At 36.2% G+C, this 19,612-nt stretch overlaps 1 protein-coding gene across 2 annotated transcripts in view; it reads left to right on the top strand.

The window, feature by feature from the left end:
• NADK2 (NAD kinase 2, mitochondrial) overlaps positions 1-19,612 on the top strand; it is a 48,893-nt gene that overhangs the window by 9,750 nt on the left and 19,531 nt on the right. For both annotated transcript variants that reach the window (XM_003274348.4, XM_012501693.2), the window contains exons 2-6: positions 4,555-4,643; positions 5,554-5,642; positions 6,478-6,559; positions 12,754-12,837; positions 14,552-14,688. In XM_003274348.4, coding sequence (XP_003274396.1) covers positions 4,555-4,643; positions 5,554-5,642; positions 6,478-6,559; positions 12,754-12,837; positions 14,552-14,688 — 481 coding nt within the window. The remainder of the gene's footprint in view (positions 1-4,554; positions 4,644-5,553; positions 5,643-6,477; positions 6,560-12,753; positions 12,838-14,551; positions 14,689-19,612) is intronic.

The following is a 19,612-nucleotide window of genomic DNA, read 5'->3' as shown; positions in this document are numbered from 1 at the left end:
TTTTTCCTTACATGTTGTGCTTTATTTTAATATCAAAGCTGTGTGGGGAGACATGATCTTGGCTTTCGGAGATTCTGTAGGAGAAACTCTTGCTTATACTGAAATGTGTCTGTCTGTCTGTAGATCTCATGGAGTCACCTGCTTTTTCCAAGTGTCCTGCTGAATCTTTATTTATTTATTTATTTTAATGGAGAGAAGAATTGATAGGTTTTTGGGGAAAATATTAAAGACTGTTGCTAATAATGTTGTGTAACATTACAGAGAATTGGGAATGTATTCTAAATTTCAGTAATTTCTCTAACCTTTTAATGGTAAGACATTTTTCTAAGAAATCATGTGTTCTTATTTTTGTCTGATTAAAGAAATGTTTTTAGATATTTGAAGTCATGTTATTTTCAAAGGTATAGCAAGAAATTCTTACCAGCTTTTGCATATTCCTTTTAAACAAATATAATTATTGGACTTCAGTATTCACTGGCTGTGGCAATTGAACGTGAGGGAAGAATTAAAGCCAGTTGAATAGTGATTTAAGCCTTTCTAATTGATGTTGTTTATTAATTGATTTTCTTATTTTTTATCTGCCTCGTTTAGCCAGTTCATGTTAATAAAGCTTAATAGCCCAACCAGTGAGGCCTTTAAAGAAAATAAGAACTTATATTCTCTAAACGAATGTTGAGGATGACTTATTAGAAAATTAGTTCACAAGAAGAAATTTGAGTGGGAATAAGAATTTATGAACTGACATTTCTGCTTCAATGTTAAGTATTCTGATGCTGCCTGAACTTTGTATTTAGATTTGGAATTTTAGGAATTTTAGTATTGTTAGCAATCATAGAAAACTTGAAGTTTTTTGTTAGTTCTCCAAAACTTTTTCTCCCACAAATTCAGACCCTTTCGCCATCTCAAGCCAAAGTTCCCTAACAGTCAACTGCCATTTATCTTATTTTCCTGGGGCTTGCTGAGAGCCAGGAAGTAAGCATAAAAGTTTCTGAACTACCAGACTAGCATTTACAGGGCTTACACAGTAAGGTTTATGTGCTTTTTTCCTGGGTACATGTTCCATATTGTCCAAACCAAAATTTGGAACATAAGGTAAAAAGCCTGGATAGGGAATTGAAGTATGAGGGCCAGCTACCCTTGAAGTTGTATTTAAAGTAGAAGTGGTAAATTAGATGTAACTGTTGTAATAGGCTTATTGTGCATTTGAATTAGTTATCATTGTCTTTGGCAGTTTGCAGTGCCTTGTTTAATACATTTGATTAAGTTCGACTAGTAGTTAAATGAACACAGTAGCAGGCAGTCAAATATTTAGATGAATACTTTTTTAGAGCTTAATTTCTAGCTGTGTAACATGTTCACTCCTAAAGTGGAATTGTGAGGGATAATTATTATAACAAAATAATATAGTGACTAATCTAACTCTCCCCAATTCTGAGGGTTGGTTTGCACACTGTTGTCACTTTCTGGGTTATCTTCTGTAGCATCTGCTTCTGCACTATTCTTGCTTTTCTGGAAAATGCATGCATGAGTTCATTCAACAAATACTTAGCTAGTACTTAGGCCCTGAGGAACAATGGCAAACAAGGTAAGTAAGATCACTGTTCTCCCAGCACTTATATTCTAGTAGGGAAATTCAAATAGATTTTTTAAAAATACCAGGATAATTTTAGGTGTGGTAAATGCAAAAAAAAGGAATTAACAGGTTTTGGGATGGAGTAATTGGCAGTGGTGGCTTTTGCAGCTGCAAGGGCAGCACCACCAGCAGCTGTTTCAGCAGTCCTGGCACCCCAGGGTTAAAAAGAGTCAGGGTTAGGTGGAGGGATGGAAAGCATTCCAGCAAGTACAAAGGAAGAGCTTGGTGAAAATAGACCAAAGAGATTGGAGTGTAGGGAATGGGGAGGAAAAATGAGGTAGGAGAAAGGAGCAGAAGTCAGGTGGCATAAGCCTGAGAGTTGGTAGGAAGAAAGTGCCATTTGTAGAAGGGCATTAAGCTGAGGAAGAGACATGCTGTGGTCTCTCTGGTTTCCGTGTGGGGAATAATCTATCGGGTGCCAAGAGTGGAAGTAGGGAACCCCAATCAGAGGCTTGTGCAGTGGTTCACGTGTGAGATCATGAGTGGCAGAGGTGAAGAAGAGAAAAGTGCTTGGATCAAACATAAGATTTAGTAATTGGATGTGGAAATAAGCAAAAAAAGAGGCATCGACTGTGACTCTAGACTGTTGGCTTAAGCCATAGGTGGGGAATTCTTGGGCCAGAAAATCAAGGGCTAGATATTGAACATGCTAGATACTGAATGAATAATAATAGTATTTCAAGTATTCAGTATCTAGCATGTTCAATATCTAGCCCTCTAAATTTGAGGTGCCTTTTAGATAGCCAAAGAAAGATGTCAAATAAGCAGTTGAATAAATGTATTTGAAGCTCTAAAGATAGGCCGGGTTGGGAGATAGCAGTTGGGAATCATCAGCATCAGCATATACATCTCCTTTAAAGCCGTGAAACTAGAGATTGCCAAGGGAGAGGGTAGTGGTCCATACTGAGAGGTGGTTAGTGCAGTTTTAGTCAATCTGTAGCTGGGTAGTGATAGTGGTAATCTGAATATTCATGCTATGTTGGTCCATATTAAGAAATTCTACTCTAAAATAGTTTTTCAAACCTTACTGACTCGTGTTGATTTGTTGATTAAATTAAATGAAGGATTTTTCTAGTTATTATCATAGTCAGTGCTTTCCTTTAAAAAATTATTGACATTGGTTGCTTAGTCTAAGTTTAATGAGGCTTTTGGCTAGGCATTAAACTTTGGCACAGGCTGTCTATTATAGTAAATCTTGGTGAGTTAACATCTATTAATTAATTTTCACAATAGCCAATTGCTTCCTCAGCTTCTCTTTTGTGAGAACATACAAAGATTACAAAGCGAGGACAAAACTATTTAAAAACTCTTAACCCAGTATTCGTAGGCAAAAGATGGGGAAGGCAGGTATCAAAATATTAACACTAATGATTTTGAGCCATAAGATTATATTTAATTTCAATTTTCTTTAAATATGCATCTTCTATATTGTTAGTGTTTTCTTTATAACCTTTAAAAAGTAAAATATGTATTAAAATGCTGTCTAAAAATTAGTTTTACTTTATAGTTCAGTAAGTAATGATTTAAAACAAAATATTTGAGATTGCATATTAGGCTGCATGTGATGGCTCACACCTGTAACCCCAGCTTTTTTGGAAGCTGAGGTGTGTGGATTGCTTAAGCCGAGGAGTTCGAGACCAGCCTGGGCAACATGGTAAAACCCCATTTCTACCAAACAAAAACAAAACAAAACAAAACAAAAATTAGCTGGTTGTGGTGGTGTACACTTGTAGTCCCAGCTGCCCGGGAGGCTGAGGTGGGAGGACGGCTTGAGTCCAGGAGGCGGAGGTTGCAGGGAGCTGAGATCGCACTACTACACCCCAGCCTGGGCAACAGAGCCAAACCCTGTCTCAAAAAAAAAAAAATCATGTATTAGACAGGTATTTGAAAGACTGATTTTGTTACATAAAGAGGAAAGGTATAAGCTGGGCACAGTGACACGTGCCTATAATCTCATCTATTTGGGAAATGGAGGCAGGAGAATCATTAGAGCCTAGGAGTCCAAGACCAGCCTGAGCAACATAGCAAGACAGCATCTCAGGAACAAAAAAAAGAAAAAAAAAAGAGAAAGGAAAGGTATAAAGGAATTCGGAGGCGCAAAGAAAGTATAAATAACACACTTTTGAATTCTAGCATTCACTCTAGTGGACAAATTTCCTACTTGGTGATTAAATGGACGTTCACTAAGGATATTTCTGACTTTTTTCTCTACATTTTACTTTATGGATTATTCATAAGAAATATACTTTAAAAATTTTTAATGGTAAGATAGTAATAAAATGTTACTCCAACTAGGAAAAATAATTCTTGAAGGATATATATATATATATTATCCTTTCTAAGGGAGCTAGTCAGCCCTTTGTTTAGATTGCGCAAGGTAAATTCCAAATAGAGTTTATAAATCTGAGAACAAGAGAGAAGCAAATCCAAGTGGAACAAAGGTCACCTAACCGCCTCTACAAATATTAGTTTATCTTTGGTCATCAAGTAGCCATATGCAATGTGTTAAAAAATCATCAAGGCTGAGGCAGGAGAATGGAATGAACCCGGGAGGCGGAGCTTGCAGTGAGCCGAGATCGCACCACTGCACTCCAGCCTGGGCGACAGAGCGAGACTCCATCTCAAAAAAAAAAAAAAAAGTCATCAAAAAAAAAAAAAACTTAAGCTGTAAAACATAAGATTTTGAGATCTTGGTGACTATAAGATTCAGAAAACATAATGCTGTATTTGGTATTAAAGCCAAATTATAATTTTCTGATATCAGGCTTTCTAGTTCAATTTGCATTTGTAGGTTTCACAGGTAGTTATTAAAATGTATTTTCAAAAAATTGTATTTTATATGGGGCTTTTAAAAATCATAATATTAGAACATCATGTGTAATATATATTAGTAAAACAACATTTCTTTTGTTTTGATATAGCTTGCATTGAAAGGCTCTAGTTACAGTGGACTTCTTGAACGACATCATATTCACACCAAAAATGTAGAACATATTATAGATAGTTTACGGTAAGTCTGTGGGATTGGGTCTTTGGTTGGATTTTATATTCAGGACTTCCAGTTTTTATTTTGTACTAGCAGCCCATTCTTAGATTTTTAGTGATGATTGTTATTATAAAATCATTTTTCAGAAAATTATATCAAGGTTAATGGATCTGATTTTATAGCATCTTTAAAGAAATATTTATTGTTCTCTGAAAATGTCACAGGTGTTTTCAATTATTTGGTCTTCCAGAGAAATGCGTTTTCTGCAGAGTTAATTCAGTTACACAGCTGGCTTCAACTGTATAATGTTTTATTTATTAAAACAGACTAGTGGATTATATGAGTGTTCATTGTAATAGTATTTTTGAGTGTTTGAAAATTATAGCAACTTCTGTCCGAAAATTACAGAAACTTCAGTTAATTCAGAACTAAACACAATTATGTGTGTACAAGAGAGTCAGTGTGAGAAACATGCGAATTACAAAGTATTTAGTCACTATTCCAGTGTCTGGTACTCAATAAATATTTGTTGGATTTAAAATAACGGCCATTCAGTTTTATAGTTTAAAAAATTGTCACTCTAAGGTGTTAGTCTTCTGGACCATTTTTGTATTATGAATTTAAGCATTATAAGGAGTAGAGAAAATGAAATTCTAACCAATATTGCTATTCACTAGTGGCTATAAATGCTTTTAAAGCACATGGAGATTTGGGATATAACTTTCGATTTATTCATATGCTTCCTTAATTATCATAGTTAATTGGTTGTTGTAATTAAATGGAAAAGATGTTATAAAGCTCCATGTAAATTTGTTTATAAGACAAATTTGTTTATTTTACGTCTCTATTGTAATCATCTGCCTCTCAGAAAACATACCCCTGTTATATATATTATTAGTGGAAATTTCATATAACCTTTCCTTTTTTATCCTAGGAATGAGGGAATTGAGGTTCGTCTAGTAAAGAGGAGAGAATATGATGAAGAGACTGTTCGATGGGCAGATGCTGTCATAGCTGCAGGAGGTAATAATTTTACAGAAGTAAAGATGCTGGCATATACAAATGTTTAATACACATTATTTCCAGATACCCTAGGGTCTAGCTATATTGAAGCCTTCAGAGTCTTACCATTAAACACATTTTTGGATTGCTACGATCAGGTTTAAAACTTGTGTTTTATACAAGGCTACTTTTTAAATGAATGATGCTACCATGAGGTTCCTTGTGTATATTTAAGGTATGCGTTTAACTTCAAATATGATTCAAAGGATCAGTTATTGTATTTTGGTATAGTTATGACAGTTTTAAGAAAAAAATGAAGTTGATAAAGAGTTTAATGAGATGAGGTAAATTCTATTCCTCTTTGGTCTCAATATACTTATACTTACTTTTTTCTGAACTTTATCATTAAGTTAATGGCTACTGTTTCTAAAGCTTTAAGTTGACATCAGGTGTTGAAGAGAAAAATTTGAAGTTGGACACATTGGATATGTTTTCATTAAAATAATTTGTGAATTTGGGCTGGTGTTATGGGAGAAGAAGATTGGCTAATAGAAGTTTTTGGATTAGATTAGTGGTTACCAACTGTGGGGTGCTACTAGTATGTAAAGGGACTACCTCTAAAACATTCTATGGTGTCCCCACAACAAAGAATTATTCTGCCTAAATGTAATCTTGCCACTTGTGAAATCCTGGATTAGAGTGGGAGAAAGAATCCAAAGGTATAATAGGTAGAAAGGGAGTGGGATAGGCTATAGCAGTTAGCAGGGTGTTAAAACTACTAATTTTCAAAATGGCCAAAAACTAGATTTATAACAGAAATCTGGTTATATCTTGTATTTTGTCTTATGTTCCTTAGGTGATGGCACAATGCTGCTGGCAGCAAGTAAAGTCTTGGACAGACTTAAACCAGTTATAGGGGTAAACACTGATCCAGAACGGTAAGAAAGAACATACACTTTTTGTTTGATTTGTGTGGTGTGCTTTTTAATTTTTTTTTTAGGTTATACATACATGCATTTCTGCTTTGCTTGCATAGTATCTTTTTATGGTCTGTCTGAAAATTTGGAAGCTATTTTTTATTTTCTCGACCATGTTCACATTCTTGGGCTCTGTTGCTACAGACATTTTACCATGGTGTATGGTGTCTAAGTGGAAGCATCATTGTTCCTGGCCACCATGAACATTAGAACCATGTTCCAGAAACATTCTAGTAATGAAATTTAGGTACGTAGAATTGAGTAGGATTGTCTTTTGTGTAGTTGTTTTCAAGGATATAGCTCTAGTTTTAAGCTCAGGCATGAAAAATATATATACATCTAGCTGACATTGGTGGTAGGAAATTATGTTATGGGATGGACCAGTTCTCACATTTTAGCTTCCCAGGTAGTTTGGGAGTAGGATCTGTGGCATAATAGACCTGAGTTCTTGACCCAGGTGAGTGTTGGGGACCTTTGGTATTGCTGAGGAGGGACAAGTTAATAATGATCCATTTTCTACCCTTCCTTATGGCTTGTATTTATATTCCTCATTATGCTACCACTGATTTTTTTGGGGGGTGGTGACTTTACTGACTTAATAAAAAGACCTATCCAAACACTATTGGCACTTTTTTTTTCCTTCCTCAGCTTTGTGATATTTACCCTCATTCTGTTCTAGCCACCCACAGCCATGACTATACCTGGACTTTATGATCATCTGGAATTCCCTATCTCTACAATCCTAATTAATTCCACTCTGACTGCAGCCTCCTACCTTAACACCTTAACAGCAGTCTTATTACTTTATCCCACTAAATCTGCCCTTTGATTTTCAGTATTTTGATCCCCTCCATTTTCTCCACTTATTTCTTCCTCACTTCACTTTCTTAAATATTTATTTATTTATTTATTTATTTATTTATTTATTTATTTATTTTGAGACAGAGTCTTGCTCTGTTGCCCAGGCTGGAGTGCAGTGGCGCACTCTCATCACACTGCAACCTCTGCCTCCTGGGTTCAAGCAATTCTTCTGCCTCAGCCTCCTAAGTGGCTGGGACTACAGGCATGCACCACCACACCTGGCTAATTTTTGTATTTTTAGTAGAGATGGGGTTTCACCATGTTGGCCAGGCTGGTCTCAAACTCCTGATCTCAAGGGATCTGCCCACCTTGGCCCCCCAAAATGCAAATATGTCTTCATGACTATCTTTCTGCACAATTCTAGATCAATCTGACCATCATCCTTTCTACTTCTGCATCAGTACTGCATGGTCATCTGGGAAAAAAAGATCTTTGGGTTTGGTGGCACTTCCAATTTGTAGTCTTCAGCACTTAGCAGTGGACTTAGAGTTGCACACAAACTTCCTATGTAGCCCTACTCATCTCTCTTCCCCATTCTCTGTGGTGGCTGCTTCAGTAGTTCAACTTTTGCATTCAGTTCACTTCCCTTATCCTTCTTTCTTCAATAAACCCACCCTTTTTTCACAGAGGAATTGAAAGTCACTGGATTAGAACTACTTCACCTTTTCTCCTGCTTAAAAAAATCTTGTCCTGTCTCGTTGTCTTTTTTTCTCTCCCTTCACACTTGACTCCTTTTAGCCTAAAAAGACTTGTTCAAGACTCCTGTTTTTCAAGAAAATTTTAACAATCCTTTACCCTGTGTTGCTCTCTTGGTTATTATCTCTTTTCCTTCCACTTATCCCCAAGCTTGGTATCTCCACTTCTTCAGTTCTCAGTTATTTTCTAAAACTTTGCAGTTTTTTTATGGATTTGCCCCCAACCAGTTCATTGACCTTGCTTTTGCCTTAGAGATCAGTGATATCCTACTTACAGAATCTACTGGATATTTTAGTCCTTGTCTTACCTAATTTCTGGGAAGTTTTGGTGCTAACTGCTCCCTTATTTCAACTGTACTTTTTTGGCATTTATGATACCTCTTTCTTCCTATCTCTATGACTATATCTTTGTCTGTATCTCTTTTGAAGGATCTTACTATTTGGTTACTGGCTAAATACTGATATTTTTACATATTGTGCTCTGGGCCATCTTTTTTCTTCTTCAATTCCTATATTGTCTCTAGGGAGGCTGATTAATACTGTGGTATTATTGGAGTCCCCTGGGACTCCAGAATCTTTATTCCAACACTGATCTTCTTGCTTCCATTCTTACCCTTATAGTTTCTTAGTTCTCCCCACTGCAGCCAGCGTGATTATTTTATGGAAGTTTGATAATATTATGTGACTTCTCTGCCTAGATTTTTTTTTGTCGTGGCTCCCCATCTAACTTAGGATAAAATCTACTTTTTTACTATGAATAGGGTGACAAACTCCTCCTGGTTTTCTTGGAACTTTCCTAGTTTTAGCACTGAAAGTCTTGTGTCCCAGGAGAATGTCAGTCCTAGGCAAACCAGGGGACAGTTGGTCACCTTAAATGTGACATACAGGCTATACATTATCTGGCCCTTTACCATTCTCTGTCCTTATTGCCTATTATTTTTCCCTTCATTCTATTCTAGCCACACTGGCCTCTACTTTGGATATATCCAGTGGTATTAAAAATGTAACATGTACAAATAAACTCTCCTTTCCTCTCTCCCATCATTCTTGATGAATGAAATCATCTGTGCTGAAGGTGTAACTACCTTTCCCTCACTCTATCATCAAATTGGTCCTAAGTTCTAGGGAACTTACTTTTGAGTCCATCTCTTGCCATCCTCACTGCCACTAAAAATAGCTCAGCACTTTATAGTTTGTTTAAATTACCGAACTAGCTTACAGTCTCTCTCCTTCTAACTCATCCTTTACACATTGCCTTAGTCTTCTTTCTAAAGCGCAGATCTAATTGATTATATCCACTCCTTATTAAATCTTTTAGAGTTTCCCATGACCTTCAGGATACATTGTAAATTCCTTAGCATAATATATAGTATCTTTCACTGTCTCTTGCCTGTTTGCTTTTCTAGTTTCACCTGTCCTCATATGTCCACAGGCATGACACATTCTTTAGCTTAAAAAATATATTTTTGGAAACTGTTCTAGGATCAGCCTAGGATCCTTTCTATAAGACTGTTCTTAACTGCAAAATGTAACTATATGAGTGTCCACCAACATTCTGGTTAGAGGCTCACGCAGGGATGCTTTTACTCTGGTGGGGAGCTTTGTTGATATGTAAGACCCCAGGCATGATTTGAGAGTAGGTGAAAGAGTTCTCCAGAAGGCCAATGTCCCCCTAACCCACCCACCCATGCCTTTGTATGTGCTTTTGTCAAAAGTTCCCTTATACCACTTACTCACTTCTGTGTTTCTTGTTTGTTCAAGACTGGTGTTTCTCCTGGGTTGGAATTCCCTCTACAGAAAGCACTTATCCCTATATATTTATTTTCTGTTTCTTTTTCTCTTCCATTAGACTATAAATTCCTTGAGTATAGGACCTTTTATTTTAATTTCTCTGTCACTAGCATAGTTTTATACATAGCTGGTAGGTAATAAACACTTGAAAAATGAATGATTAATTAAGTGATTTTAGGGAATAGGGATAGAACCCCAATCTAGCTGAGTAAATATTCCCTGAATGTAAATAATACAGATCGGGCCGGGCGTGGTGGCTCACGCTTGTAATCCCAGCACTTTGGGAGGCCGAGGCGGGCGGATCACGAGGTCAGGAGATCGAGACCACGGTGAAACCCCGTCTCTACTAAAAATACAAAAAAATTAGCCGGGCGTGGTGGCGGGCGCCTGTAGTCCCAGCTACTCGGAGAGGCTGAGGCAGGAGAATGGCGTGAACCCGGGAGGCGGAGCTTGCAGTGAGCCGAGATTGAGCCACTGCACTCCAGCCTGGGTGACAGAGCGAGACTCCGTCTCAAAAAAAAAAAAAAAAAAAACAAAAACAAAAACAAACAAACAAACAAAAATACAGATCATTGGTTCAGTAATTAATTTTTAATTGCCATCAATGTTGATGCATGTGGGTTTTAGAACTTCTTAATGGCTTATTTTTATATCATTAAGGTAAAAGATTCTTAACTTTAGTGATCATATGTTACACAGTTTATTGAATTATATTTTCTTTTGAAAACTGGCCTCATATTCATAAATTTGTAGGAATTTGAAGCTGGCAAGCAATTGTTAATATTGTCATCTCTTCTCTATTTTCTAGCTAGAAGAACAGGTGTTAGAAGTTCTTTGGTTTCTCTTCTTGCCTCCAGGCAGATATATTAAATTGCCTTCTGGTTTTATGTATGCTTCAAGTTGTCTGATTTCTTTATCTTAAATATAATGGTATCTCAGTCCTTAAAAAAAGCCCAGAAGTTAATATTCAACTTAAGTTTTTTTCTCCTATTTATTAGTTGTCAAATGCTGCATAACAAATCACCCGAAAACTTAGAGGCTTATGACAGTAACAGTGTATTATTTCTTATGGGTTGTGCATGTCAGGAGTTCAGGAGCAATTTAGCTGGGTGGTTTTGGCTTGAGATCTCTCCTGAGGATAAGCAGATGTCAGCTTGGTCTGTAGGCATCTGAAGGCTTGACTTGGGCTGGAGGATCCACTTTCAAGATGGCCCACTCACATGGACTCATCTAAATCAAATGTGTAATTTCCATCCATCTCTTCTGTATTCTACAGCCACTCTACTGAGCCTGGTAAACAATTACAACATTTGAAAGCTTAATATTCAAAACAGGATAGAGGGCATGCAGTAGTCAGCCTCCAAGGTAGCTTCCTAGTATTTAGGTACCCTTTAATGTACTCCTCCCTGCCCCCCAGTATTCAATCAGGGATGGCCTGTGTGACCAGTAGAATATGGTGTGAGAATGTGTAGGTTCCAAGGCCAGGTCATAAATGGTATTGCAGCATCTGTATTGGTCTTCAGGATTGTTCATTGTGGGGTAGGACAGCCACCACGATGTGAGGATACTCACAAGCAGCTCTCTGGAGAGGCTTACGTGGAGGGTGATTGAGGCCTCCTGCCAACAGCCAGCACCAGTTTGCCAGCCATGTGAGTGAGCAACCCTGGAAGTGGTCGTGCTAGCCCAAGTCAAGCCTTCAGATGCCTGCCGCCCTAGCTGATATCTGACTGTAACCTCATGAGAAAGTCTTCTCTCTACAGGGGTTTTAGACTTACAGTTGACGTCAGCAGGTATTATTCTGTCAAATGACTATTGATACCTTTTTTATACTTAACATTGTGTGAAGTGTTACAATGAATATAAAAATTTAAAAACCCAGGCCTTACGCTTTCTTAACCTCAGTGTTGACCCACTTAGATAAAGAAGTTGACTATTCACAACTTTGTAAAAACACGTTTCTGTGCTCTTCACGCTTACAAGTTGATTTACATTTATTATCAGGAGTTTGTTTTGCTAAGCCTACCCTCAGCCTTTTCTTCAAGATTGGAGTATCATTAAATGATGATGACTGAGCCTTCTGGACATCTTTAGGTGCCACATACTCTCATCTACACCAACCAAGAGGCAATCTTACCCCCTCATAATTTGCAATGATTTGTTTTAATTTGTCTTCCACATCAAGCTATGAACTCCTTCAAGGAGTTTCATTATTTATGTATTTTTGAATAAATGAAGGATTACATTGGATTAAGCTTTCTCAGTTCTTTTTTAGTGACTTGGGATGTCTTAAATGACATTTCAAAAAGGATTATGGTTCAAAACGTTTCACATAAGTATTTTGATTCCTTTTGAGATTGCTGGTTTATCCTGATTTTGGAGATGAGGAAGCTGATGCTAAAGTGGCTTGCCCAAAGTTAATAGTTAAATAATTTAAAGGTTAGAATAAAAATTTGAAGGTTAGTAGTTAAATAATGTAATGATTTGAACAACACTGTACCATTAAATAACTTTACAGGGTAATTAGTCAGTGGCAGATTTGCTGCTATTTTTAGTTTCATCGTAATGTAGAAACTCACATATTATGTATTATGGCATTAAAGCTGGATGTAGACTACTAATTCTATCTGGTCTTTTTTGTTTTTGTTGAAAGAACACAATTTTGTGGCAAAAAAATGGAATATAGAGTAGAAATTTTTAGAATTTCATTTCTTATTTTTATAGCTTAGTGATACCTTTTGATTAAATTTGTTTGCTTCACCTTTTTTCTTTTCCTCTTTATATCACCAAAAAATTCCTGTTAAAATATAGGTCTGAGGGTCATTTATGCCTGCCCGTTCGATATACACATTCCTTTCCAGAAGCCTTACAGAAGTTCTATCGTGGTGAGTTCAGGTAGGAATTTCTTACAGTTGTTCTTATGTAAGTATCTTAATAAGTATGTGCCATTAATAATGCTGTTAAAAAACAGAACAAATCAGGCAGGGCACGGTGTCTCATGCCTGTAATCCCAGTAATTTGGGAGGCCGATGCGGGTGGATCACTTGAGTTCAGGAGTTTGAGACCAGCCTGGGCAACATGGTGAAACCTTGTTTCTACAAAAAATACAGAAATTAGCTGGGCATGGTGGCAAGCACCTGTAGTCCCAGCTACTTGTGGGGCTGAGGTGAGAGGATCACTTGAGCCCAGGAGGTAGAGGTTCCAGTGAGCCGAGATCACACCAGTGCACTCCAGCCTGAGCAACAGAGTGAGACTGTCTCAAAACAAACAAACACACAAAAAACCAGAACAAATCAGATAATGTTTGGATTACTCCATAGATATAACAGTAGCCATTAAAAGTAATGTGTTAGCTGAGTCACAAACAGGTCTAATTTACCTTCTCCTAGTCCAGTTGGAATTGTGGAGAGAAACCCTGACAAATATTGGTTGGCCTATAATATAACTGCATATAGAAATTTTTTTTCTCCTTCAGTGAGATAGCAGCCATGTCTCTACTTTCTTAACCTTGTTACATGTCCTTATCAGTTTAGTGGAAAGGTAATTAAAACTTTGGCTGAAATTGTTTGAATTTTCAGATTTTATGTTTTTTATCTTTATCTCCCATCTAGTAATGATTGAGAGTTGGATTTAATGCAACCATGCTGAGATTCCTGGTATCTGTCTCACATAAAAGTATTTCTTAAGCAGTGGGGATGGGATTTTTAAAAGTTTCTTTTACTTAATATGTTCAGTGGTCAGACCATCAGGAAAAGAGGAAGGTGGAGGAAGGAGCATGAGGTTGGTCAATTATATTTGAGAGAGCCAAGTTGGACTACTTTTTATTTCCTGACTTGGACTAGATTTTATAGTTGGGGAAAGCTTTTCCCACAGATGTTTGTGAAGTTGTATTAGATCTTCTTTTCAAGAATCATTTCATTACCAATAATTCTAGTTTCTAGTCATTTCAGAAGTTTGACAACTTTAGAAATGGCTAATTTATAGCTACCAAGTGGAAGTATATTTTTGTATACTTACCTAGCAAAATCTGTCCCACTGACTTTTGATACATTGATTATCGGTTTTGAAATCAAACCTGATTGTTTTTTTCCTTTTACCGGAGATGTTATTTAAATTTTTAGGTGTAATCAAAGCTGTTTTATTTATTGTTTCTTAATCGTTTTTTCCTTTTATTGTTTTAAAAAAACCTCCATTACAAAATTTGTGGAGAGGGATTTTTATCTAATCCAGCCATCTGAACACAATATTATTTTAATTTAAGAATGCTTTCCTTTTTGTATAGTATTTTTTGCTGAGCAAAGCACAAGCTATATCTAGCTCAGTATCTTGGACTTTATGGGTTCTTGATAGAGTTTGGCTTAATTGAAGTTACTTGGGAGATTTTGTACAAGCACATTAGGTGTTTCCGTTATAATTGAAAAGAGAATAAAATATTCAAATCTGTCATTGATAAGGAAGCTATAGGCTTTAGGTGTTTCCGATATAATTTATTCATGGAATAACTAGTAACTAGTTTTTATTAACTATTTAATTTGGTTAAATTATTATAATGTCTACTCTTTAATTTATTCTATTTTAACATAATTTACCTTTTCTTCACTTTTCTAAGGTGGTTGTGGAGGCAGAGAATCAGGTTATACCTTGAAGGGACTGGCATAAACCCTGTTCCTGTGGACCTTCATGAGCAGCAGCTAAGCTTGAATCAACACAATAGAGCCCTTAACATTGAAAGAGCTCATGATGAAAGTAGGTGGATTGGGCATCAGATGTGTTTGGGGAAGTATTTAACTCATAGTTCCTTTGACCTCAAATTTTTTGATGTAATAATTTATGATTAACTTGTTTTTAGTGTCATTAATAGCACTTAAAGTACAGTGAATTACTTCAGTTGTAAAGTTTATTAGAATCTGAAGTAAGAAATAATAGCGTATTTCTAGAAGAAATGTTTTCTAGGACAGATTCGAAAACTAGCTGATTAGGGAAGGATTGTAAAGTATCTGATAATATAGTTGATGTTTGAGAAAAGATTCTTGGCCTTAATCTTTGAAATGTCAAAAAAAAAAAAAGCAGTAGAGATGAAATGAGCTAATCTGTGGAGGATTATGATGGTTATACATGTTATATAGTTATACTTAAATATATTAAATATATTTATTGGGAAATTTTGCATTCCAGCCTTAGGATTTGTGCTTGAAGTATTTGTGTAGCTTAGAGAATGTTAGCATAAGGTGATTTGGCAGCTTTTTTTGTTAGGAGGGTTAAAGCGAATTCTCCATTTTGAGCCATATTTTCCCACTTTTTCTAGCAAATGTAGGACTTTATTGATGCAAGAATATCCCAAGAGAAATCTTAAATATTTATAGACTGTATAAAAAGATACAGTTTTCTCCTGTGTTTTATTTTCTGGATAAATTTATCAGGAAAAGCTACTTTTACATTTTTGCTTTCTGCCTCTGCTCTCTCATGGTATCTGATGTTTATATCCCCTTATTCCAGAGTTTTTCGTGGTGACTTACAGCTTAATAGGTTAGCATGTTTCTAAAATATGTGTTTATGTTGTTTTTTAAAGGTTCTCCTCCAAGAAAAAAACTCTATTTAAAAAAATCTTAAGAAATTATATGCACATGAACTTCTACTACTGTTTTTGAAAGTCTGCAATAACTATTTAGTACAACTTAAAAATAATAGTTAGAAATTTTAATCCCTCACTGAAAGAAGTTACTGCTACCACTAATAGAATGTAGATTTGACTGTCTTCACCAGCAGTCTTATAAAAAGATATAGATTGGTATATAAAGAGTCACTGCTCACATTCCTAGATTCACTGTGTTTAGTTTATAAGTGAAGTTAATATTTCATATATAGAAACATACAAACTTAGTGAAGCAATCAAAAAATTATACATGATGATTTCTCAAAACAGGCAGGGGAAATTATTCAGCACATTGGTCTAGGCAAAGATTTTATGGCTAAGACTTCAAAAGCACAGGCAACAAAAACAAAATAGACAAATGGAACTATATTAAACAAAAGCTTCTGTATAACAAAGGAAACAACAGTGAAGAGACAGCCTATAGAATCGGAGAAAATACTTGCAAACTATTCATCTAACAACGGACTAATATTCACCATATACAAGAAATTCAAACAACAAACAAACAATCTCATTAAAAAGTGGCAAAGTCTCTGAATAGAAGTTTCTCAAAAGACATACAGATGACCAACAGCTATATGAGAAAATGCTCAACGTCACTAATCATCAGGGAAATGCAAATCAAAACCACAGTGAGATATCATCTGTCCCCAGTTAGAATGGCCATTATCAAAAAGACAAAAATAACAAATACTGGCAAGGATGTAGAGAAAAGGGAACTCTTGTACAGGGTTGGTGGTAATGTAAGTAAAGCCATTATGGAAAACAGCATGAAGGTTTCTCAAAAATCTAAAATAGAGCTCCCATACAATCTAGCAATCCCACTACTGGCTATTTATCCAAAGGAAAGGAAATCAGTATAGCAAAGGGATACTGGCACCTCATGTTTGTTGCCACCCTATTCACAATAGCCAAGTATGGAGTCAAAGTGTCCATCAGTAGATAAATGAATATGGAAAATGTGTATATATACACAATGGAGTACTATTCAGCCATAAAAAGAATGAAATCCTGAGATTTGCAGCAATATGAATGGAACTGGAGGTCACTATGTGAAGTGAAATAAGTCAAGCATAGAAAGACAAATATCATATGCTTTCATTCATATGTGAGAGCTGAAAAAGTTGATCTCATGAAGATAGAAAGTATAGTGATAGTTACCAAAGCCTGGGAAGGGTGAAAGGTGGGATGAACAGAGGTTGGTTAATGGGTACAAATATGCACTTAGATGGAAGGAATAAGTTCTAGCGTTCAATAGCATAGTAGGGTGATTATAATTAACAATTTATTGTATATTTCAAAATACCTCATTTTAAAATAGCTGGAAGAGATGATTTGAAATATTCCCAACACAAATGACAAATATTTGAGGTGATGGATATCCAAAATACCCTGATTTGATCATTATACGTTGTATGCATGTATCAAAATATTACCTGTTCTCCATAAATATACACAGTTAGTGTGAATCAGTTAATACTTTTTAAAAATTTCAGTTAGGAAACTTAGGCAAGAGTCTTTGGATTGAAAGGACCCACAAAGTGTTTCACATAATTAATGGTAAAATGTTCTACACCAAGGTTTGTCAGAATACAAACAGCTACTGCAAGCTTCCAGAGAGGAGGAGGAGATGGAGGGTGGTGACTGGAGCAGATTATTTCATATACACTTATCCCTTGGTGTCTGAGGGTGATTGGGTCTAGGACCCCCTGCAGATACCAAATTCGAGGATGTTCACATCCCTCATATAAAATGGCATAGTATTGGCATATAACCTATGCACATCCTTCCCTATACTTTAATAATCTCTGGATGACGTATAATACCTAACACAGTGTAAATGCTATATAAATAAAGACTGGTTGTATTAATATAGAGAGATGGATTGGTTTAATAAACAATCCCAGAACTCAGTGACTGAATGCAAAAGCTTATTTTTAACTCATCTCACTGTCCAGGGAGTTTTCAGGCACCCAAGGCTGCTGCCAAGTAGTTGCTGCTGCCGTGTTTTAAGGCCTCTGAGTCTTCTGCTGGATCCTCTGCATCTCGTGGGGAGAAAACAGAGAACATAGAAGATCTTATGGGAAGTGTTAGGAACTAGGCCTTTTCATTACTTTTGTCCACATTCTGTTGGCCATTACTAGTCACATGGCTCCATCTAGTACAAGTAGACCTGGAAATAAAGTTTAGCAATATGACAGTATGAGAGAATTACACAGTGTAGTAGTTTGTGTCACTAGTATTACAATTCTGTGTTTAAAAATACAAATTATAATTTTGTAATCTATTCTCTTGGATAAAAAAGTAATCAGTGGCTGGGCACGGTGGCTCACGCCTGTAATTCCAGCACTTTGAGAGGCCGAGGTGGGCAGATCACCTGAGGTCAGGAGTTTGAGACCAGTCTGACCAACATGTTAAAACCTCGTCTCTACTAAAAATACAAAATTAGCCAGGCATGGTGGCGCATACCTGTAATCCCTGCTCCTCAGGAGGCTAAGGCAGGAGAATCTCTTGAACCTGGGAGGTGGAGGTTGCAGTGAGCCGAGATAGTGCCATCGCACTCCAGCCTGGGCAACAAGAGCTAAACTCCATCTCAAAAAAAAAGTAATTGGTATGGAGTCCATCTTTTCATGTCCCATTGAGGCAAGTTTTAAATGAACACAGTTCTGTGATTAGATAAGGTTTAGTAGTCAATTAATATGAAAAAATAAGCAGAATTAAGATGATTAATGAGATTTGAAGCAATTTTATTTATTGTCGAACTCATTTGATGAAAGTTTTGAATTGAAATTGAACAAGCACATGTAATAAAAATGTAATATGGAGAGAGAAATTAGGATGAGGGAAAATGGGAATAGAGGTGGAAAGTCAAGACCACATAAAAGGGAAACAACAAGTTTGATGGTGAGAGCTCAAATTTACTGGTAATATTTCATGAGTACCTATTGTTGAGCATTTGTAGGAAATCTGTGGGGATAGTAATCTAAAACAAATTTCATTAGTAATTATTTAAGGAAAAGTAATTTAAACAATAAATTTTAGCCATTTGTTTGTAAAACTGTCAAGAATGAGAATGTGAATATATGTAGTACCTAAGACAGTTTAAAGCCAGTTTTAGTCTTATGTGCAATCAGATTTGATTAAACATATCAAATCTTTATATATATATATATATATATGCATATATAGCTTTTTGTATCAAGGTCTTTCTCTGTATTATGAAGTTGAGCTGATAATTTAGGTAAACAACAAGTGCTCCAAGGGTACTTGGTATTGTATGTCAACTTGTTATATTTGAAAGAATAATTGGGTTCCCTTTAGGCAGTTATAGTCCAAAAGAAATGAGAAAAATATAATGTTCAATTTAATAAACATAATAAACAGAAGAATATAATAATTAGGCTACGAAGTCAAAGGAGAAGAATAGATCGATGTTGTCTTGGTGACAGTGGTGGTTTTATTAGTGTATTTGGTAACTATAGTGTATTAGGTAACTATTGTTGTGTAACAAATCACTCAGTTTAGCATCTTAAATGTAAATATTTATGACCTCACACAGATTATAAAGGTCAAGATTCTAAGAGTAGCTTAGCTAGTTACTTCTGGTTTAGGCAGGAGGTGACAATCAAGCTGTTGGCCAGGACAGCAGTATATGAAGACATGACTGGAACTAGAGAACACACTTTCCAGCTCATCACATGGCTTTTAGCAGAAGGCTTCAGTTCCTCACCATGTTTGTCTCTCCAAAGGGTTGTTCATGTTATCTCTTCCTCTAGAGCAGGTGATCTGAGAGAAAGAGAGCAGCCAAGGCGGAAGCAATAGTGTCTTTTCTAACCTGATCTCAGAAGTGATATGCCATCACTGCTGCCATATTCTGTTGGTCATATAGAGCAACCCTAGTATGATGTGGGAAAGAGAGTGTGAGTATATGTATTCACAAAATTGTGAATACCAGGGAGGCAGGAATCACTGGGGACCAGCTTGGAGCCTGCCTACCACAATTGGGATGGATTTTTA

This window comes from Nomascus leucogenys, chromosome 6 (assembly GCF_006542625.1).
Source record: "Nomascus leucogenys isolate Asia chromosome 6, Asia_NLE_v1, whole genome shotgun sequence".
In the NCBI taxonomy this organism is placed as follows: domain Eukaryota; kingdom Metazoa; phylum Chordata; class Mammalia; order Primates; family Hylobatidae; genus Nomascus; species Nomascus leucogenys.
This window is presented reverse-complemented; position numbering and strand designations above follow the sequence as displayed.